The sequence below is a fragment of the Oreochromis niloticus genome, unplaced genomic scaffold (genome assembly GCF_001858045.2).
Source record: "Oreochromis niloticus isolate F11D_XX unplaced genomic scaffold, O_niloticus_UMD_NMBU tig00000795_pilon, whole genome shotgun sequence".
Lineage (NCBI taxonomy): Eukaryota > Metazoa > Chordata > Actinopteri > Cichliformes > Cichlidae > Oreochromis > Oreochromis niloticus.
The window spans coordinates 436740-456129 of record NW_020327251.1 but is presented as its reverse complement, the minus strand read 5'-3'; the positions used below and the strand labels follow the sequence as shown (position 1 = coordinate 456129).

Genomic DNA, 19390 nt, shown 5'->3' with positions numbered 1-19390 from the left:
AAATAATAAGAGATAGTAGAAACATCATTCGATCATGTTATGAGTATTGGTGTATTTATGTCTTCCTGCATTCCTGAAAGGTTTCACCATCAGTCATCTTCTATGAGGAGACCTCAGACGCAGTCGTAAGCTGAGCTCTTGCTTTCCTGTCAGAAAATCACCAAAAGACAAAAGTATATGAGGACTGATCAAAATTGAAAAGTCGAAGTGAGCATGTGAGTCAGTGGAAGGTGATGTAAAACTCACTTGAATGCAACAATCTTGGCACGAACCCAGGGAGCTCTCGCATTGATGCAGAAAAGACCGGACTGTGTCTGAAAGCTGGAACGAGACATGAACGATGAACTTGGTAGTAACACTTTAATCAGTTAATTTGATATAATATTAACAATAAGTAAATGAACTAGTTATGTATTAAGTTTAACTGAAGAGCAACAAAAACTATCACATCTACATCTTTAGGTTAACGTTATGTAGCCAGTACATTAAGTTGAGGTGAAGTTAAACAATTAATTTAAAATGTGAAAAAAGATTTCATATTTTTCAGTAATTAACAATTTGTAATAAATCATTCCTGGGCTACAGTTGATGCTTTTAATGTGCAAAAAAAGATTACATGACTGCGTTGACACAGGGTGGGTTTGCTCTCTGGACAATGTATCCAAAATTGGTTCCGTGATCTCCTTATTGGTGACAGTTGTGCAGCACATGTGGAAATCATTCTTTGCTGGAACAACAAAAAAAAAAAGATTTTTAAACAGAGAAGAGCCGACAGAAAAACCTTACATGGCGTTTATATGAAGTTCAGTCTTACCTTCTGATCCAGACATGGCCAAAACTACCAAGACTGTGGAGAGCAGCACAGACAGACTTCCAGAGTTTACCATTTTCAACAGCTTGAAAATGTGAATACACAATTTTATTTGTTTGATTTACTTTCTTCTCTGGAGAGCTTGAAGATCTAGAGAGTTTTGGAAACGGTGGATATTTAAGGTCTTAAAAGATGAAGTGATTAGTCATCTTCTGTTTTCTCTTCCTCTTCTGCATGCAAGTAAACAGTGATTTAAGAGGAATTGTGCAAAGTGACAACTTTCATCACACGATTTTATTGGAAAATTGGGCAATTGCTCTTCCCGGCTTAGACTGCTGAAATGAGGTTTTCAGAATCCAGAGGTCACGGCATTACATACTTTATCAGTGTATTTGTTGGAGAATTAATGGAGAACAAATTTTGTAAATCAGTTATTTAACTTAAATTAAACTTGTCAGGTTCTGGATGTTGCATTTTTTGTGGGAGAAACATTCCATCACTCATTCAAGTGACCAGCGTTCCTCCTCAGGCCAGTGGCCACTGTTTCATTGATGAGGACGTACACATCCTGGACACAGAGGGACGCTGGTTTGAGCTCCTCTGAAACGAGAAGGCATTTTCCGCTGCTGTGGTTGCAGCTGTGAATGATACTCATTGTGGTCATCGCATCATTACATTGAACTCATGGCCCATCGCAATGCTGCTAGTTTCTGTCTTTATGCAAATATAGCAGGTAGACATGTAACCAAAGCACATCCAGAATCTTGAAGGCATTACATTTTAAGTCGAGTCTGTTATATGCATTTTGTCTGCTACATAACAATATTACCATTTTTGGCTTCTGAGTTTTGAGAAGTGTTGATGTTAGAGTGTAAAGATTAAGGAACAGAAACTTTTCTTACAAGAACACCATCATAACTTTCTCTTAACTTTCTGCATCTGGTGTTTTTAAAAAGTGAAAGAAGAGGGAAGTAAAGAAGTTTGCTGCACCCATATCCCCGTCACACAGATGTTGACATCAGCATTCAGTGTTTTACTAAAGAAAGGCTTCAGAAAGGTTCCTTATTCTGTTGGGATAACGTAAGTCAAAATATAACTAGGATAATGTGGAAAATGAAAATATATTCTTAATCATTGTAAACAAGATGAAAAAGTTGTCTTTCTAAATTTGACAAAGATGACAGGATTTTCATGGCTCAGAATCGTCCTGTGAGGTAACTATACATGCAGGCAAAAATAGTACCCTTACTTTGTTTTCTTGTTTTTTTCAAGCCACTGTGAGATAAGTCAAATATAACAGAGCATCAGTGTCATGTCTGCTAAGGCAGACGGCATGGAGATGAGAGAATGTGGGACCAAATGCAGACACTGACGAAAGGAGTTGAAAGTGTCTTTAATGGCGGCAGGAGCAGAATAGAAACAAAAGCAGAAAGTCACGAACTAAACTAAAAAAAGCTAAACTGGGAGCAACTACAAAAAGCAATACAAACCTTAAAGTCATAGACATGAACACAGATCACGAAACCCTGAGGTGCAGACCATGGAGGAAAGCAGAGAGTGATACACAGACGATCTAGCAACAAACAATTGCTATGTCCCACTTGAGGCCTGCATCCTTCGGAGGCTGCATTTGAAGGCCGAATACGTCACAGCCAGGAGATGAAGGCTGTCCCAATTCGAAGGCTTGCTCCAAATGCAGCCAACAAATGCGTCCTTCTTTTCCCCGCATTTGAAGGATGGGTCGGCTGACCCAGCCTATCCCAGAATTCATAGCGTGGCTCACCCAATTCCAGCTTCCAACAATGGCGGCAGCTACTTAGTTGTAATATTACTCTTCTTTCACTTTTCAATACTTTATTAATTAAATTATTATTCATAATATTTGTATAATAATATAAAATACTCAGCTAAAGAGTTTGAAATATTACTCTTTCTGGGTCACAAAATAAACTTTTAACATATTTTCAGACGGGAATGTATGTGTGTCAACTTCAAATATCTGCTCGGTTTATCAAGACATTACTTATTTGCCAAAGTGCTCCGTTGTTTTCGGAGACGTCTGTTACCCACCAGCTTGAAGCTGACCGGATGGTCAAGGCTCAGTAGAGCCGGCGAGAACAGCGAACTCCTGGAACATCATTTTCAGACCCCCGCGGTCTTTCGCTACTCAGGTTAAACATGATATAAAAGTCACTTTGATAAACGTGACTTATTTCAGTGTTTTATTTGTTCCGGAGTAAATCAGTTTGGCTGAGATTAAAGTTATAGTTTTCACACAGCTGAATAAAGGTCAAACAGAAAACTGATTAAACAGAAGTGTGAGATGGTCGAGAATTTACTCCAATGTCCTGTTATATTTTAGATAGCAAGGAGCAGACGGCTGAATTTATTAAACTCCACTGAGACAGCAGGTGATGCACATCTGAAGGCTAGACCGTCCCATTTCACAGCCTCCCGCTTCCAGCCTTCTTGGTCTTCAGAGGAGACCGCCCATGTAAACTGCGAAGGCCAGGTCCTCCGAAGGATGAAGGCCCTGAACTGGGACATAGCCAGTGGAATAGAAAGGGCTTAAATACACAGGGATAATGAGGGAATGAGAACAGCACAGCTGAGAGTAATCAAACATGACAAAACAAAGCGAAGCTCTAAAAACTGAACACAGGAGATGAGACTATCAGAGTAAAACAGGAAACATAAGACAGGCACAGAGACGCAGATTTGACAAGGAGACACAGCTGACAGGGGAGACAGAGCAAACGTGGAGCACAGAGACAAGAGTAACAAACTGCGAGACTACACAAGAAACATGTAACACAGGGGAGGCAAATAGACACAACCAAAGAGCTAGAAATCACCAAAAACTAACTGAAACTAACTGAAAAACGTAAACACTGGGTCCCCAGACAGAGGACCTGCGGATTATTTCCTCTGAAGCCTTTGAGCTGTTGTTACGGCCCTAGCAGGGCCTCCTCCTGAAGTTGCCTGTGTGGGCGTGTCCTACCAGCTCTCCTGCCTTAGGTGCCACCTTTTTCTTTTGTACAGCTGACTCACATCAGCAATTAAAGGTATTTAAGCCCAGAGAAAGGTGAACCTGTGCCAGAGGGCCATGTTGGGTGGCTGCAGCTAGTGAGCTGTATTTTTCTTGCTCTTGCTCTTGCTCTTGCTCTTGCTCTTGCTCTTGCTCTTGCTCTTGCTCTTGCTCTTGCTCTTGCTCTTGCTCTTGCTCTTGCTCTTGCTCTTGCTCTTGCTCTTGCTCTTGCTCTTGCTCTGTGGAGAGGAGTGTGTTTGGTCACTAATCTCTTTTTGACTTTTCAGTTTACTGACCGACGCTTGAGTTTTGCTTTGTTTCTTTAAAGGGTGATAGCGGCTTGTCCGTCTCTTTTAGTTGAGTTATTAATAGAAACTTTAATAAAACTCTTTAATTCAACCATTTTGCTTCTGTGTCTCCTTTTCCGACCTGGACACTTTTTGTTAGCGTATGTACAATATACAGTATGGGAGCCTGTTAATCTGCATTTTAATGCACCGAATTATTCAATTACAGCCAGGAAAGCTTGTGAAATATCTGCTTATTCCTTGTTGAATTCAGTTGTGTAAATCCATTACAACCAATATAGGGTTTCCCCACCTGCCAAAACCCACTTTAACCCTTGACTGTACTCATTGGAAGAAAGGTAAAAAAGAAAAAAGTTTGTATTCCCACGTACTGCTATGATTTTATTATTGTATACAGAATATAGAATACACAGAAAAAATATTAAGCAATTCAATTCAACCTTTATTGACAGACTTTATGTCCAAAAACACAACATACAAACCTCAATAAAAATATAAATATAAAATATGGGCAAGAAAAAATAACTTGAATAATAAATAAAAAAAATTAAAATAACAGTAATAATAATATTAATAAACTGTTTCTGTCATCAAAGACTGAGGTTGACATCTAAAATAAATTACAGGGTTAATTCACAGGTAAGAGTAAAAAAAAATAAAGCGTTCTGGTTTTAAATAAGTCTTTAAAGTTCATGTCAAAGGAAACACTGATGATGATTCGCCATAGACTCTGTGCTTCACACCTTCATCATGTTGGCAGTGACTGGAGAGGAAACATAAGAGGTGTTTGAGTTTTTCTCTGCAAATACTTTTCACATCGTTGTGTGTCTGTGTGTTAGCATAACTTACGATCCTTGACCCACTGAGCATTTGGATCAGCACAAAGCTGTCCATATTCTGTGTTGAAACTGGAAATAAAGAGAGAAGATCATACAGATTGTTTGTGTTTATGTTTGTGTGCAGGACAACATGTGCTGACTTACATTATAGCCTTGACACAGGGTGATCCTGCAGCCTGTTCACGATACGTTTCCCCCACCACCTCAGGGCTCATATTTAAAGTGGTAACCTTAATGCAGCACATTCGGCTTCTTGAAGGATGACGAGCTGAGAAGAAGAAGGTTAAAGATTTACATATCTGGTTCGAGCAAAGTCTCATTTAAAATGTGATGAAACTCCATCACTAAACAAAAGCTTTTTAAAATATCTTTTACCTATCAAATTAATATACGAACAGCTGGGAGACATCGTCTTTATGTTTTCAAGAGGATATCTAAGAAACCAGTCCAGATCCAGATAATCTTCTGAATTCAGGGACTGGAGGGAATTTTCAGCCTTGATTGCTGTTTTTGTTATTATTCACCAAAGAATAATTTCTTTTTTAGAGGGTGAGAATACGAATACACAAGAAGCTTCATTTAGTAGCAGCAGTCAGTATTTCATGAATGGGAAGCAACCTTTATCACATAACTTCGACTCATCTTATACTCTGTGTCTTTTTCTGCTTGCAGATTATATCCTTATACTTATGCAATGAGTCACAATGTAACCATGCTTCCCAGAAATAACATTTGGTGGAAAGGAACCATTGCACCCGCCTGAGTAAGTTGGCAGTAGTCAAAAGTACCTTACAACGGATGTCTACTATGCAACACGCCACCCGAAAATCACAGGAAGCTAAATTTTTGCAGGTACATATATAAATATGACTGATGTAAAAGTTTATGGTAAAAGAGACAAGCAGAGTCCTTACATAGCAGTGATACACAACTAAAACCCAAAGAAAGTCACAAGCCCATCAACCTTCACAAACAGGTAGAAGCTACTGCATAATAATAATTCTTGTCTTCAATTTGAATTATTTGATATATTTTTAGTAAAAGCACAGTTACCTGCAGAGCTCACACACACAAAGAGCAGGAGGAGAGTGATGGAGAGGATCTTCACAGACATTTTCACCGGCGGTCTGGCTCACTGATCAGGTTGAAGCTATACAAGCTGACCAATGCTTGGTTATTTATTGGTGAGTGTAGGAACATCTGCAGGCAGAACTGATGACGGGTTTCTGTAGGTCTTTGCATTTGTGTGTGTGTGGTTGTGGCATATCACACCTCCACCTCTTATCAGGGACACTTCAGTATTTCAGCCTATCAACACCTCACTGAGAGCTTTCTGAGAAACAGCCTCACACACACAAAGTTCACAGATGCTCAAATATGGTCAAGAGCCTGATGATTGACACCAGTAGTTTGTGCATTTTCATGAGTAATGAGTCTAACCCCACGGTTATTTTTGGTTTTTTTCCATTTTGACTGTCTAAGAGTGACTCTTTTTCTCTTGTAGTTACAAACTAAACATGGCTCCCCCTCATCCACATGGCTGAAAAAAGCAACATGGAGGCAGAAAACCTCTAATATTGGCTCTTAGTTTCCAGGAGAACTTGCAGGATAGTCCAGAATGACTGTGGCTCTGTTGAGCTGTGGCTCAAATATTAAAATCTAATAAAAACAAGAATCAAATCCAGGAAGTCTACAGTGTGGCATTTGCATCTTATTGTACTGTACACTACACACACACACACACACACACACACACACACACACACGCACACTAAACCACTTCCTCATTACAGATGATATATATAGAAAGTTTATCAGTCCCACACATTTATGATGTTTCATAAACATCTTTGTTCTGGTATTTTTAAATCATCATTTTTTTAGCTCTCACATCATTGTGGAGGAAATGTTTAGCTGGTTGAGGTTTTGAGTCGTTCACTTATGCAGAGCTGTCTTTAGGTCCAGCCACAGCATTTCCATCAGGTTGAGGTTTACACTTTAACTGGGCCATCGCACCACGTTCTGTTGTGGATTTGCTGATGATAATTTTAAAGCTCCTGTTTTTACCTTTTTATAAAATAGCTGCATAGAGCTGGTTTAACTTCAAAGTGATATTTGGTGTAACTACAGAACTAAGAAAATATGTAGCAGATGAAGGAAATAAGGACAAATGAAACAACAGTGTTGTTTAAAAGTTGTAGGCAACACAGGGATAAAATGGATAAAAATAAGAAATTGTTAAATTTTTTAAATAAAATGGGCTGCAGCTTTCTGGGAGATTATTAAGATATTAGATTTATTGAATGACTGGTGGTCAAAGTTTATTTGGATATCATTTGTCAGAGTCAGCTTTGCAAAACATCATGATGTACACAGATAAATGGAATCATAAAAGCAAAAAATAAAGAATAAAAGAAGATTTGAAACTAAATATGTAACTAAACTTAAAAAAAAAAAGGAAAATCAGTTGGTTCGTCTAAGCATAGATTCACGTCCATTATTAGTCGTCACTATAAAGTCATATAAGAACAAGAACAGAATTAAAAGAGTAAAGTAATAAAAACATTTCAAAGAAAAGTTCGAATAAAATTCATGAGGAGATACTGATGAGCCGACAGGCAGCGATGCTTCACCTCACACTTTGTACTTCATACCCTCGTCATGCTCGCAATGACTGGACAGGAAAGAGAGACAAACAGGAGTTTCAGTTTTTCTCTACAAATACTTTTCATGTGTGTGTGTGTGTGTGTGTGTGTGTGTGTGTGTGTGTGTGTGTGTGTTTCTTTTAGCATAACTCACGATCTTTGACCCACTGAGCGTTTGGATCAGCACAAAGCGGTCCATGTTCTGTGTTGAAACTGGAAATAAAGAGAGAAGGTCATACAGATTGTTTGTGTTTATGTTTGTGTGTAGGACAAGATGTGCTGACTTACATTATAGCCTTCACACAGGGTGGTGTTGCGGCCTGCTGACGATATGTTTCCCCCACCACCTCAGCACTCATATCGAGGTTGGTGACTGCAACGCAGCACGGTCGTCTCTTTCCATCTTGGCGAGCTGATTAGAAGTTTAAAACTGAATATATTTGGCTCACAGGGAGGAAACTCAAAGTGAAATTTGGGTTTAAAATGTCATAAAACTGCTAACAAAAGTAAACAAAAGCTGACTTTTGAACTGTTACCAGACATTAAGTGACATGAAATATTTATTTTGTGCCTCACCTTGTAGGTTTTCTACTAATGAGAAATGTAAAGCAAACATTATAAAAGTATTAACAAAGTAGCTACTTACACCAATTTATGTCTTCATTTAAGACACTATATTCTTCAAGAATGCGCCTAAACAATAAGAGCAGAGGCCTGTTCTGTTAAGCAGGATTTCATATTATCCAGGTAAATTTGGGATTAAGCTGGATCACTTCTTACTGGGCTATATTTCCATGGGGATTTTTAAGCAGCATCTAATGTTTGTGTTTCCCTTTCACTTGCATGGGTATTAAATCTAGATTCTTCTGCTCATATTTAGTCCAGGAATATTCCTGCTGGTTGCAAACTGATTTTTTATATCAGGGCTTGAACAGGACTCCGTTTTGTACTTGCTGGCCTTATATACAATTTGCACATAATCTAAGCCTAAGTTTGAATCCTGTTAAACACCACCGAGGCTACAGCTGAAAGAACAAAAAACTTGCTTCCTAAATCTTCTTACTGCTGACTGTTATGCAGCAGATATCCAAATCTTTGCTGGAACACAAATTACTTTTAAAAAATTGAATTTTAAACAGGGAAAAGCCAGTTGAAAGCTCTTACACGGAGTCTGAAGTTTAATCTTACCGTCTGATCCACAGATGGCCCCAACCACCAAGACTGTGCAGACCAGCAGTAACACACTTCTAGAGTTGACCATTTTCAAAAAGCTTGAAGAACAGTGAGTAAATGATTTGTTCCCCTGTGATCTACCTTCTTCTCCAGAGAGCGTGAAGAACTAGATATCTGGAGATGCAGAATAGTTAAGGTGTTAAAAGTAGAAATGATTCCTCCAGTTATTCGCCTCAGCTGTTTCTGTTTCCTCCTCTCTCTTTATACGAATAAATTTAACAGTGATTAAAGAGGAACTTTACAAAATGACACATTTCATCACACAGTTCTTAGATTGTGGAAGTATGAGGAGTTCCACAGAAGCTGGAAGTCATGACATGACATATTTCATCAATGCATTTGTTGGAGAATCGTTAAGAACAAGTTTAGTAAATTAGTTATTTAACGTAATCTAAATTTAATGTAACCTAAAGGACCAAAAGGGTAATATTTTTAGTTAAAATTATTTATGAACAAAAGACTTTTTCAGAAGGGAAAACTGTAAATATTTCTGTAGCATTTATCTCACAAAACCTTTTTCTGCCATGCTGCAGTCCTGGTCTTAAGATTTTATTTTAAACTCTGTAAATAGGAAAATGAATGCAGACATTGTGATGTCAGTCCTTGCTTTCAGGCTCGAGTGTTAGTGTTTTGCATTTTAACCACATTCAAGCATAAATTCAGAAACTAAAAGATCTTACATTTTATTGGAGATAAAGTATCTGAATTCCAGGAGCATGACCACGCCTCCAAACACGCTCCTTCTGGTTCTTATCTATATATGTTCCCCCAGTTCTACAAGCTGCTCGTTCTCATTTATGTGCCCCACCCTCCTTCACCTGTTCAATTCTTTAATTTTTTCACTTCTATTTAGTACATGGGGATCTGCCAGGCACAGGAGCCGCTGCCAGTCCCCTTCGAGGCCTTCCCCAAACCGCAGCTCAATTCATGTCCAAGCCATTCACCTTTATCTACTAAAACACTGTCAAACCTAAGATGAGGACGTGGGCCCAGCTGGTGAAAGTTTCTTTTATGCATTTTGACTTTGCAGGTTATTTAGATATGAAAACTAACTAAAAAAATTGAATATAAAGGGGTAGAAAGCTTCGGACATGATTTATATTAAGAGGATAGCTACTATTTAACAACATTTAAACTTGGCTGGTTTACAGTGTAAACATTACAGGCCAGAAAGGACAATGTTTTCTTAAAAGAATTATTTCGCAAACTTTCTGTTCTCCCATAAGCATCTGGTGTTTTTAAGAAAAAAATGCAAGAAGAAGGAAGTAAAGATATGTGATGCACCCATACTCCCATCATCCAGATGTTACAGCTGACATCAGCATTCGGTGTCTTGCTAAAGAACGGCTTCAGAAAGCTTCATTATTTGGTTGGAATAACAAAATATACCCCATTTCTATTAATTTATTAAGTTATTTTTTCACATTTGACAGGACTGACAGGGTTTTGGGGCGCTCAGAATAGTCTCAGAGTTAACTCTGTGTTCAGGCCAAATTAGTAGCCACACATTTTCCCATTATTGCTGACCGTTTGAATTAGACTTGAAAAAAGTAGTTCTTACAGAGTGAATCCTGAGATGAGTCAAATATAACACACAGCATCATCAGCAAACTCAGAAGATCTATACTTGTCGCTTACGTGTGAAATGTTTCTGGAGCTTTTCTACTTATGAGCTCTGCCATTTCCTGTGCCAACAAAGGAAATAAGTGCATGCTGAAGCTGAAGAGCAGGAATACAGAGAAAAAAACAGAACAGTCTACATCATGCTACACTCAGTATAACCTCAGATAGAAAATAACACCTACAGGAGCACCACAAAGCTCCCAGTTCATAGTTTCTGTGCTAAGTCACATGTCACTAAGTCAGTACTGTTACACACTGTAACCTCAATGTAATTTCTGTGCTTCCTAAATGCTTTCACTTTGCAATAATAGGTTTAATGATTGATCTCGGAATATCTTGGCTGGAATAAATTTCATGAACTGATTTATTGCAGTGGTGCATCCTGTTACAGCATCATGCATGAGTGGAGTGTGCTCTGAATCTGTGGCAATGAGACCGAAAACGCCAACACCAAGTTTAAGAGATGTGGCCCAATACTGTTGCACATTTAGCATGTATTTGTCATAATGGCCGTAGGGTTGTTTAGTTTCTCTGCCTCGTCCAAGTAGATTATCCTGCAGTATCTCTTCCACAGATACTCATTATACCAGACTATTAGTAATTGTGATCAACATAAATTTTGGAGAAGTCCTCAAACAAATAAGGAAAGAAAAGTAGTAGTAGAGAACAAGCTGTGATTTTATCAGCTGCTCAGTTTGTCAAATAATACATTTAAAAAAATCCTGCTATGTTTATTGTTATAACCACAGGCTTTCAGCTGTTTTTGGATTCAGTCGACTGTGTTTCTTGCCAGCCTTCAGCCCTCAGACTTTACATGTGTTTCACTTTTGCACTTAAAGATTTTGTGTCATCAGGTCTTTTCTATACAATGTTAAGCAAAGCTAGAAGCTGGCATAGCTTTTTATTTTATAGTTAATTAATGTAAAGATTCATCATCTAATTCTGACCAATTGTAACTGTCTATTGTCTATTTCACACATATTGACTATACTTTTAAATCATTCTCTAAAGACTCCGGATCGTCTTTAAAACAATTTCCCTCTCGATGAATAAAATATTATCCATCAATCAATCAGTCAATAAAATGAATAACATCTGAACTTTATTTGTAACACATAATTACTTCTGTGGATGCAGTATCTTGTTCCCAGTTTTCCTCCTGACAGCTGAAGAGAATCTCGCCGTCTATCCTCATCATCAAGATAAGCAAGCCGGCTCTCACACCGAACCTGGATCACTTACTTCAGCCGATCCACCTGCCTTCTTACCCTCCAACAGTAACACTGCCCTGGACTGTCCACTGGTGCCCTGTTCCTCCCCTCTGGAACACTTCCCCTATGGATTTTCAAAGTAAGCTCAGACTCACCTGTCAGTTCTCTCTCAGCATTATCAGCAGTCACTTTGGATTAGGATCTAAAACTTGTCTCTTCCTTTTCATGGAACTTTTTTTCTCCTGGACCTGGAAGAACCCCTCCAATCCCAGGCAAGCTCACAGCATCCCCCTGTACCCAGCTCCACTTGATTGTGAAACTTTTAAGCTGTGTCCCATTGGTTCTCCTGTTTGGTCTACCTTAGTAATTTGGACATTCTGAACAAAATGAACAGTAAGTATGGAGAATTCAAGTCCATATCAAGCTTTTGTCAACAGGAAGAGAAGAAGTGTCTGATCAGTTTGATACCTGCTACGTGAAGGTGTTAGAGAAGATTTGCATCAATAAGATTTCTTTCTCTGGTCTATTATGGTTACTTGTGAGTTTAGACACATATATTAGCACTTGTTAGGGTGCCTGGGTCGTCGACTCAGAGTTTTCAGTTTTGCATTTTTATTGAATTTTTGACTTTGATATTATTTATCATTTCTAGTCTTTTGGTTTCTTTGTTAGTGTTCTGTTTTCTGGTTTCTGTCTGTGTTCCTTAGTTGCTCTGTCTCCCCTGTCTGCTGTATCCCCTTGTCAAGTCTACGTCTCTGTGTTATGTTACCTGTTTTACTTTGAAGTCCGTTTCTCAGGTTATTGTATCAGGTTTTGCTTCCCTTGTCTCGTTAGCCCTGATTTGCCCGAGCTGTGTTTCCCTCCTGTTTCCCATTCCTTGATTGCTCCTCTGTGTATTTAAGCCCTGTGTGTTCCTTTGTCTGTGTTGTGACCTTCATCATCCCATGCTGGGTGTGCTGCCAGTTTGTCTGCCAGTTTGTCTGCCAGTTTGTCTGCCAGTTTAGTGTCTGTATTCCCAGTTTAGCCAGTTTTCTGTTTTTTGCCATCCACCATTAAAGTTGCATTGGAGTTCAAGGTTTTCCTTCGTGTGTCTGCACTTTGGGTCCACCACTCCTGCCTGCACACAGCCTTCACATGACAGCACTAGGATAAGAGTAGAAGAAGGTTTTATAGATGATAAAGTGATATAGAAATTCCTGTACTTTCAAATTTGTAAGTGTTGATCACAGCTTTGCTGGCATCAAGTAGAGTTGTTTTTATTGGCTTAAGTATGGAAGTTGTTGTAATTTTAAAATATGGGGAGATATTTTTCAGGGCAAGAAATACAGTATAGATTTCACAATATTAACAAGACACTTTGTGAAGGCAGATGACTCACAGTTGTGTTTCTTTAGTTTAGTTCGTCTTCTAAATATACAGTAAGTACACAATGTTACAACCCTGAGTCTCTAGGGGAAGGTGAGTAACAATTAACCAACTTGAAAGAAATGTTGTGAGAGTGAAATCATTTATTAAACAAACAAATAAAGGGTCACCAGCAGTCCAGGGCTGGTGGATGTGGTTAAATCAAAGGAAAAAACTCCAGTTCTTTTACTAGAAGATGTGTGACATTTTGTGTGTATCTGGTGAGCATTCACACTATTGGAAAATATTTGCTAAATAATACAAAGATTTATTTTTATATTATTTTTCACAGGTAAAAATTTGTTTTGCATAAATGCATAAAAAGTAGAAATAAATCGATATATGAGCAAAAAAGTAGAAATAAATCGATATATGAGCAAGAAAAAAAAGAAAATAAAGCCAGAACTCTAATGATGGATTAAAAATATTTGGTGCAATGAAAAACTGATGTCAACACAGAGATTACAGTTTTTTCTGAATGCTTAAACCCTAACTGTGATTCTTATAGCACAATTTCTAAAACTATTAATACTTATAGCAAAAGCACTCACTGAGTTTGCAAAACTAAAAGCACAAACACTGCTTTGCACTCAGTTTGTCATTTTGTAACACACACTTTGCAAACCTGTAGCTACAATCCACTGCACAGCACTCTTTTTGCAGAACTGTAAACACAACTCACTGCTTTACACTCAATTTCCAAATGATCAACACACTCCTAGCAAAACTATACACATTTACGGCCATTATTTGTGCTATTTTGCCAACTGTCTGGCACACTGTCACATGTGAAAACATTTTTAGATAATTAGTTCACTTTGCAATCAGCCTAAGCACTATAATACAGGTAAGCTCTGTGTGTGGAGTACAATGGAGGAAGCAGGAAGAGTGAGAAGTAGAGGAGGCCGAGGAAGAGGACGTGGAGGTGAAGAAGTAGGATGAAGAGGACGACAAGGACAAGGAGGAGCAAGAGGAGGACGAGGAGGGGGGAGAGGAAGGGTAAGAAGAGTAAGAAATAGAATTGCTGATGACATCAGAGCTACAATAGTGGACCATGTAATCAACCATGGAATGACCCTGAGGGAAGCTGGCCAACGGGTTCAGCCTAACTCGAGCCGCTACACTGTAGCAAGCATCATAAGGACATTTTGAAATGAGAATCGGTTAGTACAGTCACTTTGCACTAAGACTTGTAGCACTGCCATATGCTAATGAGAAACACAACAATACCATAGATGTAAAAATACTGAAATTGTTACTTTACAGAATTGGTAGACGACCAGATGCTGGGGGCAGAGGAAGCATGTTCACTGCAGACCAAGAAACCCATATAGTCATTATGGCGATTGCAAATAATCCTATACTTGGAAATAAACACTTGTGTTTGTTTTGATATGTGTGAATAAACACCAGGGGCCCGTTCTTCGTACCTCGCTTACTACATCCAAGATCAAATGACACATCCAAGATCAAATCATCACGCCAACTTTGAGCTCGCTAATCCGGTTCTCCGAACACACCTGTTGTTGACGATTAGTATAGCTGGATGAAGTAATCTGAGATCACTGGGTGGCTTAAAAGGGGCTACGCATCGATAGTAGAAACATTGATCGGCAACCCTGTGATTGGTCGGCGAAGATGTCGAAGGAGCGCGCACAGTATTTCACGGCAGCAGAGCAAGAACTCTTGATTGAGGGATATCAGGGGCCCGTTCTTCGTACCTCGCTAAGTAAGTTAGCCGGATTTGAATGTTGATGATTTTGCGTGATCTTGGATCGTTCGGTTCTCCGAAGCTCATCTGGGACTTGCTGTCATAGCAACAGATCCGTAAGCGTAAACCTGCTCGGGAGCAGGTTTACTTTATGTAAACAGGATTAGATCGCGGCCACTCAGGTATGTCCGCTGCAGTTATATGAAAGCAACAGCGATATTTCGCCACTGTTTTACCATAAATAAATATTAGCAATGTAACTAAAGATAATGTATTTGATTCTTTTATTGATTTCATACAGATACATACAGGTCATTTCCGAAAAAAAGGGAAATGTACTATTAATCATTCTATTACATGTAGTAGATCATGTCAGATGTAATTCATATTTTAGAGTAGTAATAGTAAATTACTACGTGCAATCAAGATGAGAGACCACGACTATAAAAGCGAAGGTGGATTTGGGAAGTCTGTCGCAGCCATGTCCTGTCCGTTTGTACGCGAGCAAGGAAGGTGCAAGATTGATAAGGAGAGTTTACAGAATTTAGCGTACAGCAACTTTCTGCCAGCCCTCTCTCCTTGCTTTTGCAGCCTTTGCAGTGTTCCAAGATCACGCGAAATCGTCAACATTCACATCCGGCTAACTTACTTACGAGGGGTACGAAGAACGGGCCCCAGCACTTGAAGTTTGGATATCTCTATGCTTACGGATCTATGACAAAAGTATGAGCTCAATCTGACATAGCCTACCTTGTGCACAGAGAAAGCAAAAGCCAGATGTGTTTTTTATTCATACCACCAGTGTGTAGTTGGTGCATTGTGTGCTTATTAATATGATGGCTTGTGTTAACTGTTGGATACGAAAATACCATTTTTACAAAGGTGTGTAGAGTTAAGCAAGGGTTATTTGCTTTTACAAGAAAACTACAATGTTTTGCTGATTGGGTGAAGAGTTTTCTTATTTGTGTGTAGAGTTTTGCAAAAATAGCCAATAGTTACAAAAAATGTGCTCAAGCCATCAGAAAAAACTGTAAATACAGGTTTAATCCACAGATAAGACTACACAATAATCTGCAAATTTAAAGACGATTTCTTAGAAAGTTATGCTAAGAAATGCTTTGGTTTGAATAAGCCTTCAAAAGTGATTGACACACTGGAAGTTTTGCCAATCCTTTATACAAAAAGGAAAATAAAAAAAATAAAATGCGTTATATATGCATACAAAGTCTCTTAATGGCATTAGCGTTACAAGAGCTCCGCCTAGTGGTGAAACACTAGCGTTTCCACAGCTGTTATGTATATATGTATATATATATATATATATGTATGTATATATTAGGGGTGCAACATACTCGCATCAATATTGAACCGTTCGATACAGTGCTTTCGGTTCGGTACGCATGTGTATCGAACAATACAAAATTTTTAATTTATTTTATCAACTTTTCTTCTGACGATGCTGTCTGTGCTGAGAGCTCAGTGAATCTGCGTTCGACTACTCTGCCTAGGCTGCACTGTCAAGCGCAGATCCACTGAGCGTAGCGCAAGCTAGCGAGACAGAAGCTAAGCTCATTGCAACATGGCAAATTGAACCTCCCCCACCCTCATTCAGATCTGGCGTTTGGAATTATTTTGGTCTTCATGTGAAGTATGACCCTGAAGGTAAGTGTGTCATGGACAAAAGTAAAACAGTATGTCGGATGTGCCACGCAATGCTCAATTGCATGTGGGAACTACTGCGTTAGTGTTGACGCCGTCCAGCCCCACACACCGGGCGATCCGCGGTAGCTCGTTAACGGAGATTTGCCGTGTTGTGGCGTTAACGTCATTTCAGATTAATGCTGACAGCTCTAGTGGGAACACAACGAATATGACTGCACATTTACGCCAGCATCATCCTAGTGCAAAGACAAGTGGAAGCAGACAAAAACAACAAGCATGCATGCTACAAACTTTACCCGAGTCATTTAGACAGCTGTTAGCACATGATTCTCCTTATGGGGACCTGATATGTTTAATATGCTGCTGAGTAGGGATGGGTTCTGACATAAACGGTAGTAACCAGACCGAAAAGCAGCGCACATTTCGGTGCTTTATTTCGGTGCTTTTTTTTTCCTGAGCCAATTCTAGCCAATCATTTTACGTTTCCGAGGATAGTAGGCGGGGCCAGGTACGTACGTTCTTTCAGAGCAGAGCTACAGATTAAAAATGCCCAAGGCAAAGCGATCAAAAGTCTGGCTGTACTTCACAGCAAAAGATGCAAACTCAGCAGCCTGCAACAAGTGCTTTAAGCTGATACTGTGATACTGTCAAAGGAGGTAACACCTCAAATCTGATGAAACACCTGGCGACGCATAGCGTTTTTTTTTTAAAGCCGAGAAATTTGCCGTGTTTGATAGCTTGCTGCACATCTACTGCGGGTGTGGTGCCTGTTAGCGGACCTGGAGTTAGCAACATCCCCCAAAAACCCGAAGAGGAGAGTCCTGGCCCCTAGCCCTGCCAGTGTAGCAGAAATGATGACAATGATGATGGTAAATGGCCTGCATTTGTATAGCGCTTTACTCAGTCCCTAAGGACCCCAAAGCGCTTTACACTACATTCAGTCATTCACACACACATTCACACACTGGCAATGGCAAGCTACATTGTAGCCACAGCTGCCCTGGGGCGCACTGACAGAGGCGAGGCTGCCGGACACTGGCGCCACCGGGCCCTCTGACCACCACCAGTAGGCAAACATGGGGTTAGTATCTTGCCCAAGGATATTTGGCATGCAGCCAGGAGGCAGCCTGGGATCGAACCACCGACCTTCTGATTAGTGGCTGACCTGCTCTGCCACCTGAGCTACAGCCACCCCAGATGATGGCAGCAGCAGCCGTTCTCCTCTGCGTGAGTAGCTTCATGTTGTTCGTGTGTAATTTACGTTGAGTACACTAACCACATTATTACATTAATGCATGTAAGGTGAACTAGCAAACACGGTCGTAGTTACATGCGGCTGTCTTCTTGTTTGATGGCAGATACTCCCTTCACCCTGGCCAAAAAGGCTAAAATGACCAAAGAAAAAGTGGAAAACAGTTAAACATGAGAGGTTTTTGGACAAAGTTTGTGTTTTTTCCATTGTTTAAGCACTGCTTCCAGCCAAGAGTGAGACCATATATGCCCTATAGCTGCAGAAAAGGCTAACATTGTTATCTTTTTACAAAAAAACAGCTGAACATGAGAGGTTTTTGGACCAATTTTGTGTTCTCCATTCTTTAAGCACCGGTTTGAGCACCGTTTAAGCACCGGCACCGTTTCAAAAGTACCGGTTTGGCACCGGTATCGGATAAAACCTAAACGATACCCATCCCTACTGCTGAGAGTATACCTCAGAAGAAGCGTATAGTATAGCTTTTATTTTGGAAAGAGCCATTTCTCTGTAATAAACTCTCTTTTCCAAAGATGAGTGATTTCTCGATCAGATAGATTTATTTAGATAGATTAAATTTAAAAACTGTACTTTTGAGTTATTAAAATTAGGTGACAAATTAAAAAGGCATGAACATTTTTTTGTATCGAAAAAATATCGAACTGTGACACCAAAGTATCGAACCGAACCGAACCGTGAATTTTGTGTATCGTTGCACCCCTAGTATATATATATATATGTATGTATATATATGTACTGTATATATACATCTCCTTCTGGCTTCACTACAGCACAAGACACTGATTCAGTAAAAGGACTCGATGTTATAATCCCTGATAATGCATTGCTTTAAATGGAGAGAATCTTGAGGGATGGCTGTTATGAGGAGAGGCAGCCCAGAAACCTTACCAGCAGCACACATCGTTGTGTGCCTTAACTTTCGGTCTTTTACCCAAGTTAATCTGCCATTTTTGGGGGATTAAAGATCTGATCTAGCTTATCATATTAAATTTGGGACACATCATCAGTAGCGAACCTTGGATTCATTGGGTGTTTCGGCCATTATCACTAGACACCCTCATCCAAGGAGGCCCTGCCAGGGTTGATCAGGCCCCGGAGTGTGTCACTGGTTTATATTAAAATGTTATTTCTCTCCTTCTTTCTTCTGTTTAGTTTTCTAAAGTTTATTTTCTCCTATCTATTCACTGCAACTGAGAAATACTTACCTCTTTAGCATTTATGGAGCCTCACTTCTTCAAAGGGATAGAAAAGGTGATAGAGAGAAGTAAGACAAAAGGGACAAGATGGGAGAGAGCAGAGAGGAGAGCCGGAAGGGGGGCGCCCGATCTGGCTTCCCACACCTCCCCGCCAAATCAGGCTGTTCGCTCTACCTCCCCACTGCCTGACTGCCTTAGCTGCCCAAGTGATGTCAGCCCTTTTTAGCCATAGCCAGTGACTGGTCCTCTCAGCAGTGTTGCTCTCTTACAGCCTGCCATTGTGCCTGTTTTCTGATCAAAATCTCTCTAAGCAGGTTTGCTGTTCTACTGGCAACAAAATTCAATTCAGTTCAATTTTATTTATATAGCGCCAAATAACAACAACAGTCGCCTCAAGGTGCTTTATATTGTACAGTAGATCGTACAATAATAGATAGAGAGAAAAACCC

General features: G+C 39.6%; 2 protein-coding genes and 1 long non-coding RNA gene across 3 annotated transcripts; all 3 read right to left on the bottom strand.

The window, feature by feature from the left end:
• Positions 1–76: 76 nt before the first annotated feature.
• On the bottom strand, positions 77–663 carry LOC109199684 (uncharacterized). The gene is made up of 3 exons (XR_002059995.2): positions 617–663; positions 247–321; positions 77–146 (listed from the first exon to the last, which is right to left on the bottom strand). It is a non-coding gene; the product is annotated as an uncharacterized LOC109199684 (long non-coding RNA).
• A 4006-nt stretch (positions 664–4669) lies between these two features.
• On the bottom strand, positions 4670–6243 carry LOC109199675 (eotaxin-like). The gene is made up of 4 exons (XM_019354993.2): positions 6040–6243; positions 5131–5254; positions 4997–5055; positions 4670–4910 (listed from the first exon to the last, which is right to left on the bottom strand). Exons 1-4 carry the CDS (start codon positions 6098–6100, stop codon positions 4885–4887), a joined length of 270 nt encoding a protein of 89 aa, XP_019210538.1. The 5' UTR covers positions 6101–6243; the 3' UTR covers positions 4670–4884.
• A 1020-nt stretch (positions 6244–7263) lies between these two features.
• LOC109199674 (C-C motif chemokine 18-like) lies at positions 7264–11789 on the bottom strand. The gene is made up of 5 exons (XM_019354992.2): positions 11730–11789; positions 8820–8978; positions 7920–8043; positions 7786–7844; positions 7264–7660 (listed from the first exon to the last, which is right to left on the bottom strand). Exons 2-5 carry the CDS (start codon positions 8890–8892, stop codon positions 7635–7637), a joined length of 282 nt encoding a protein of 93 aa, XP_019210537.1. The 5' UTR covers positions 8893–8978; positions 11730–11789; the 3' UTR covers positions 7264–7634.
• Between the last annotated feature and the right edge of the window lie 7601 nt (positions 11790–19390).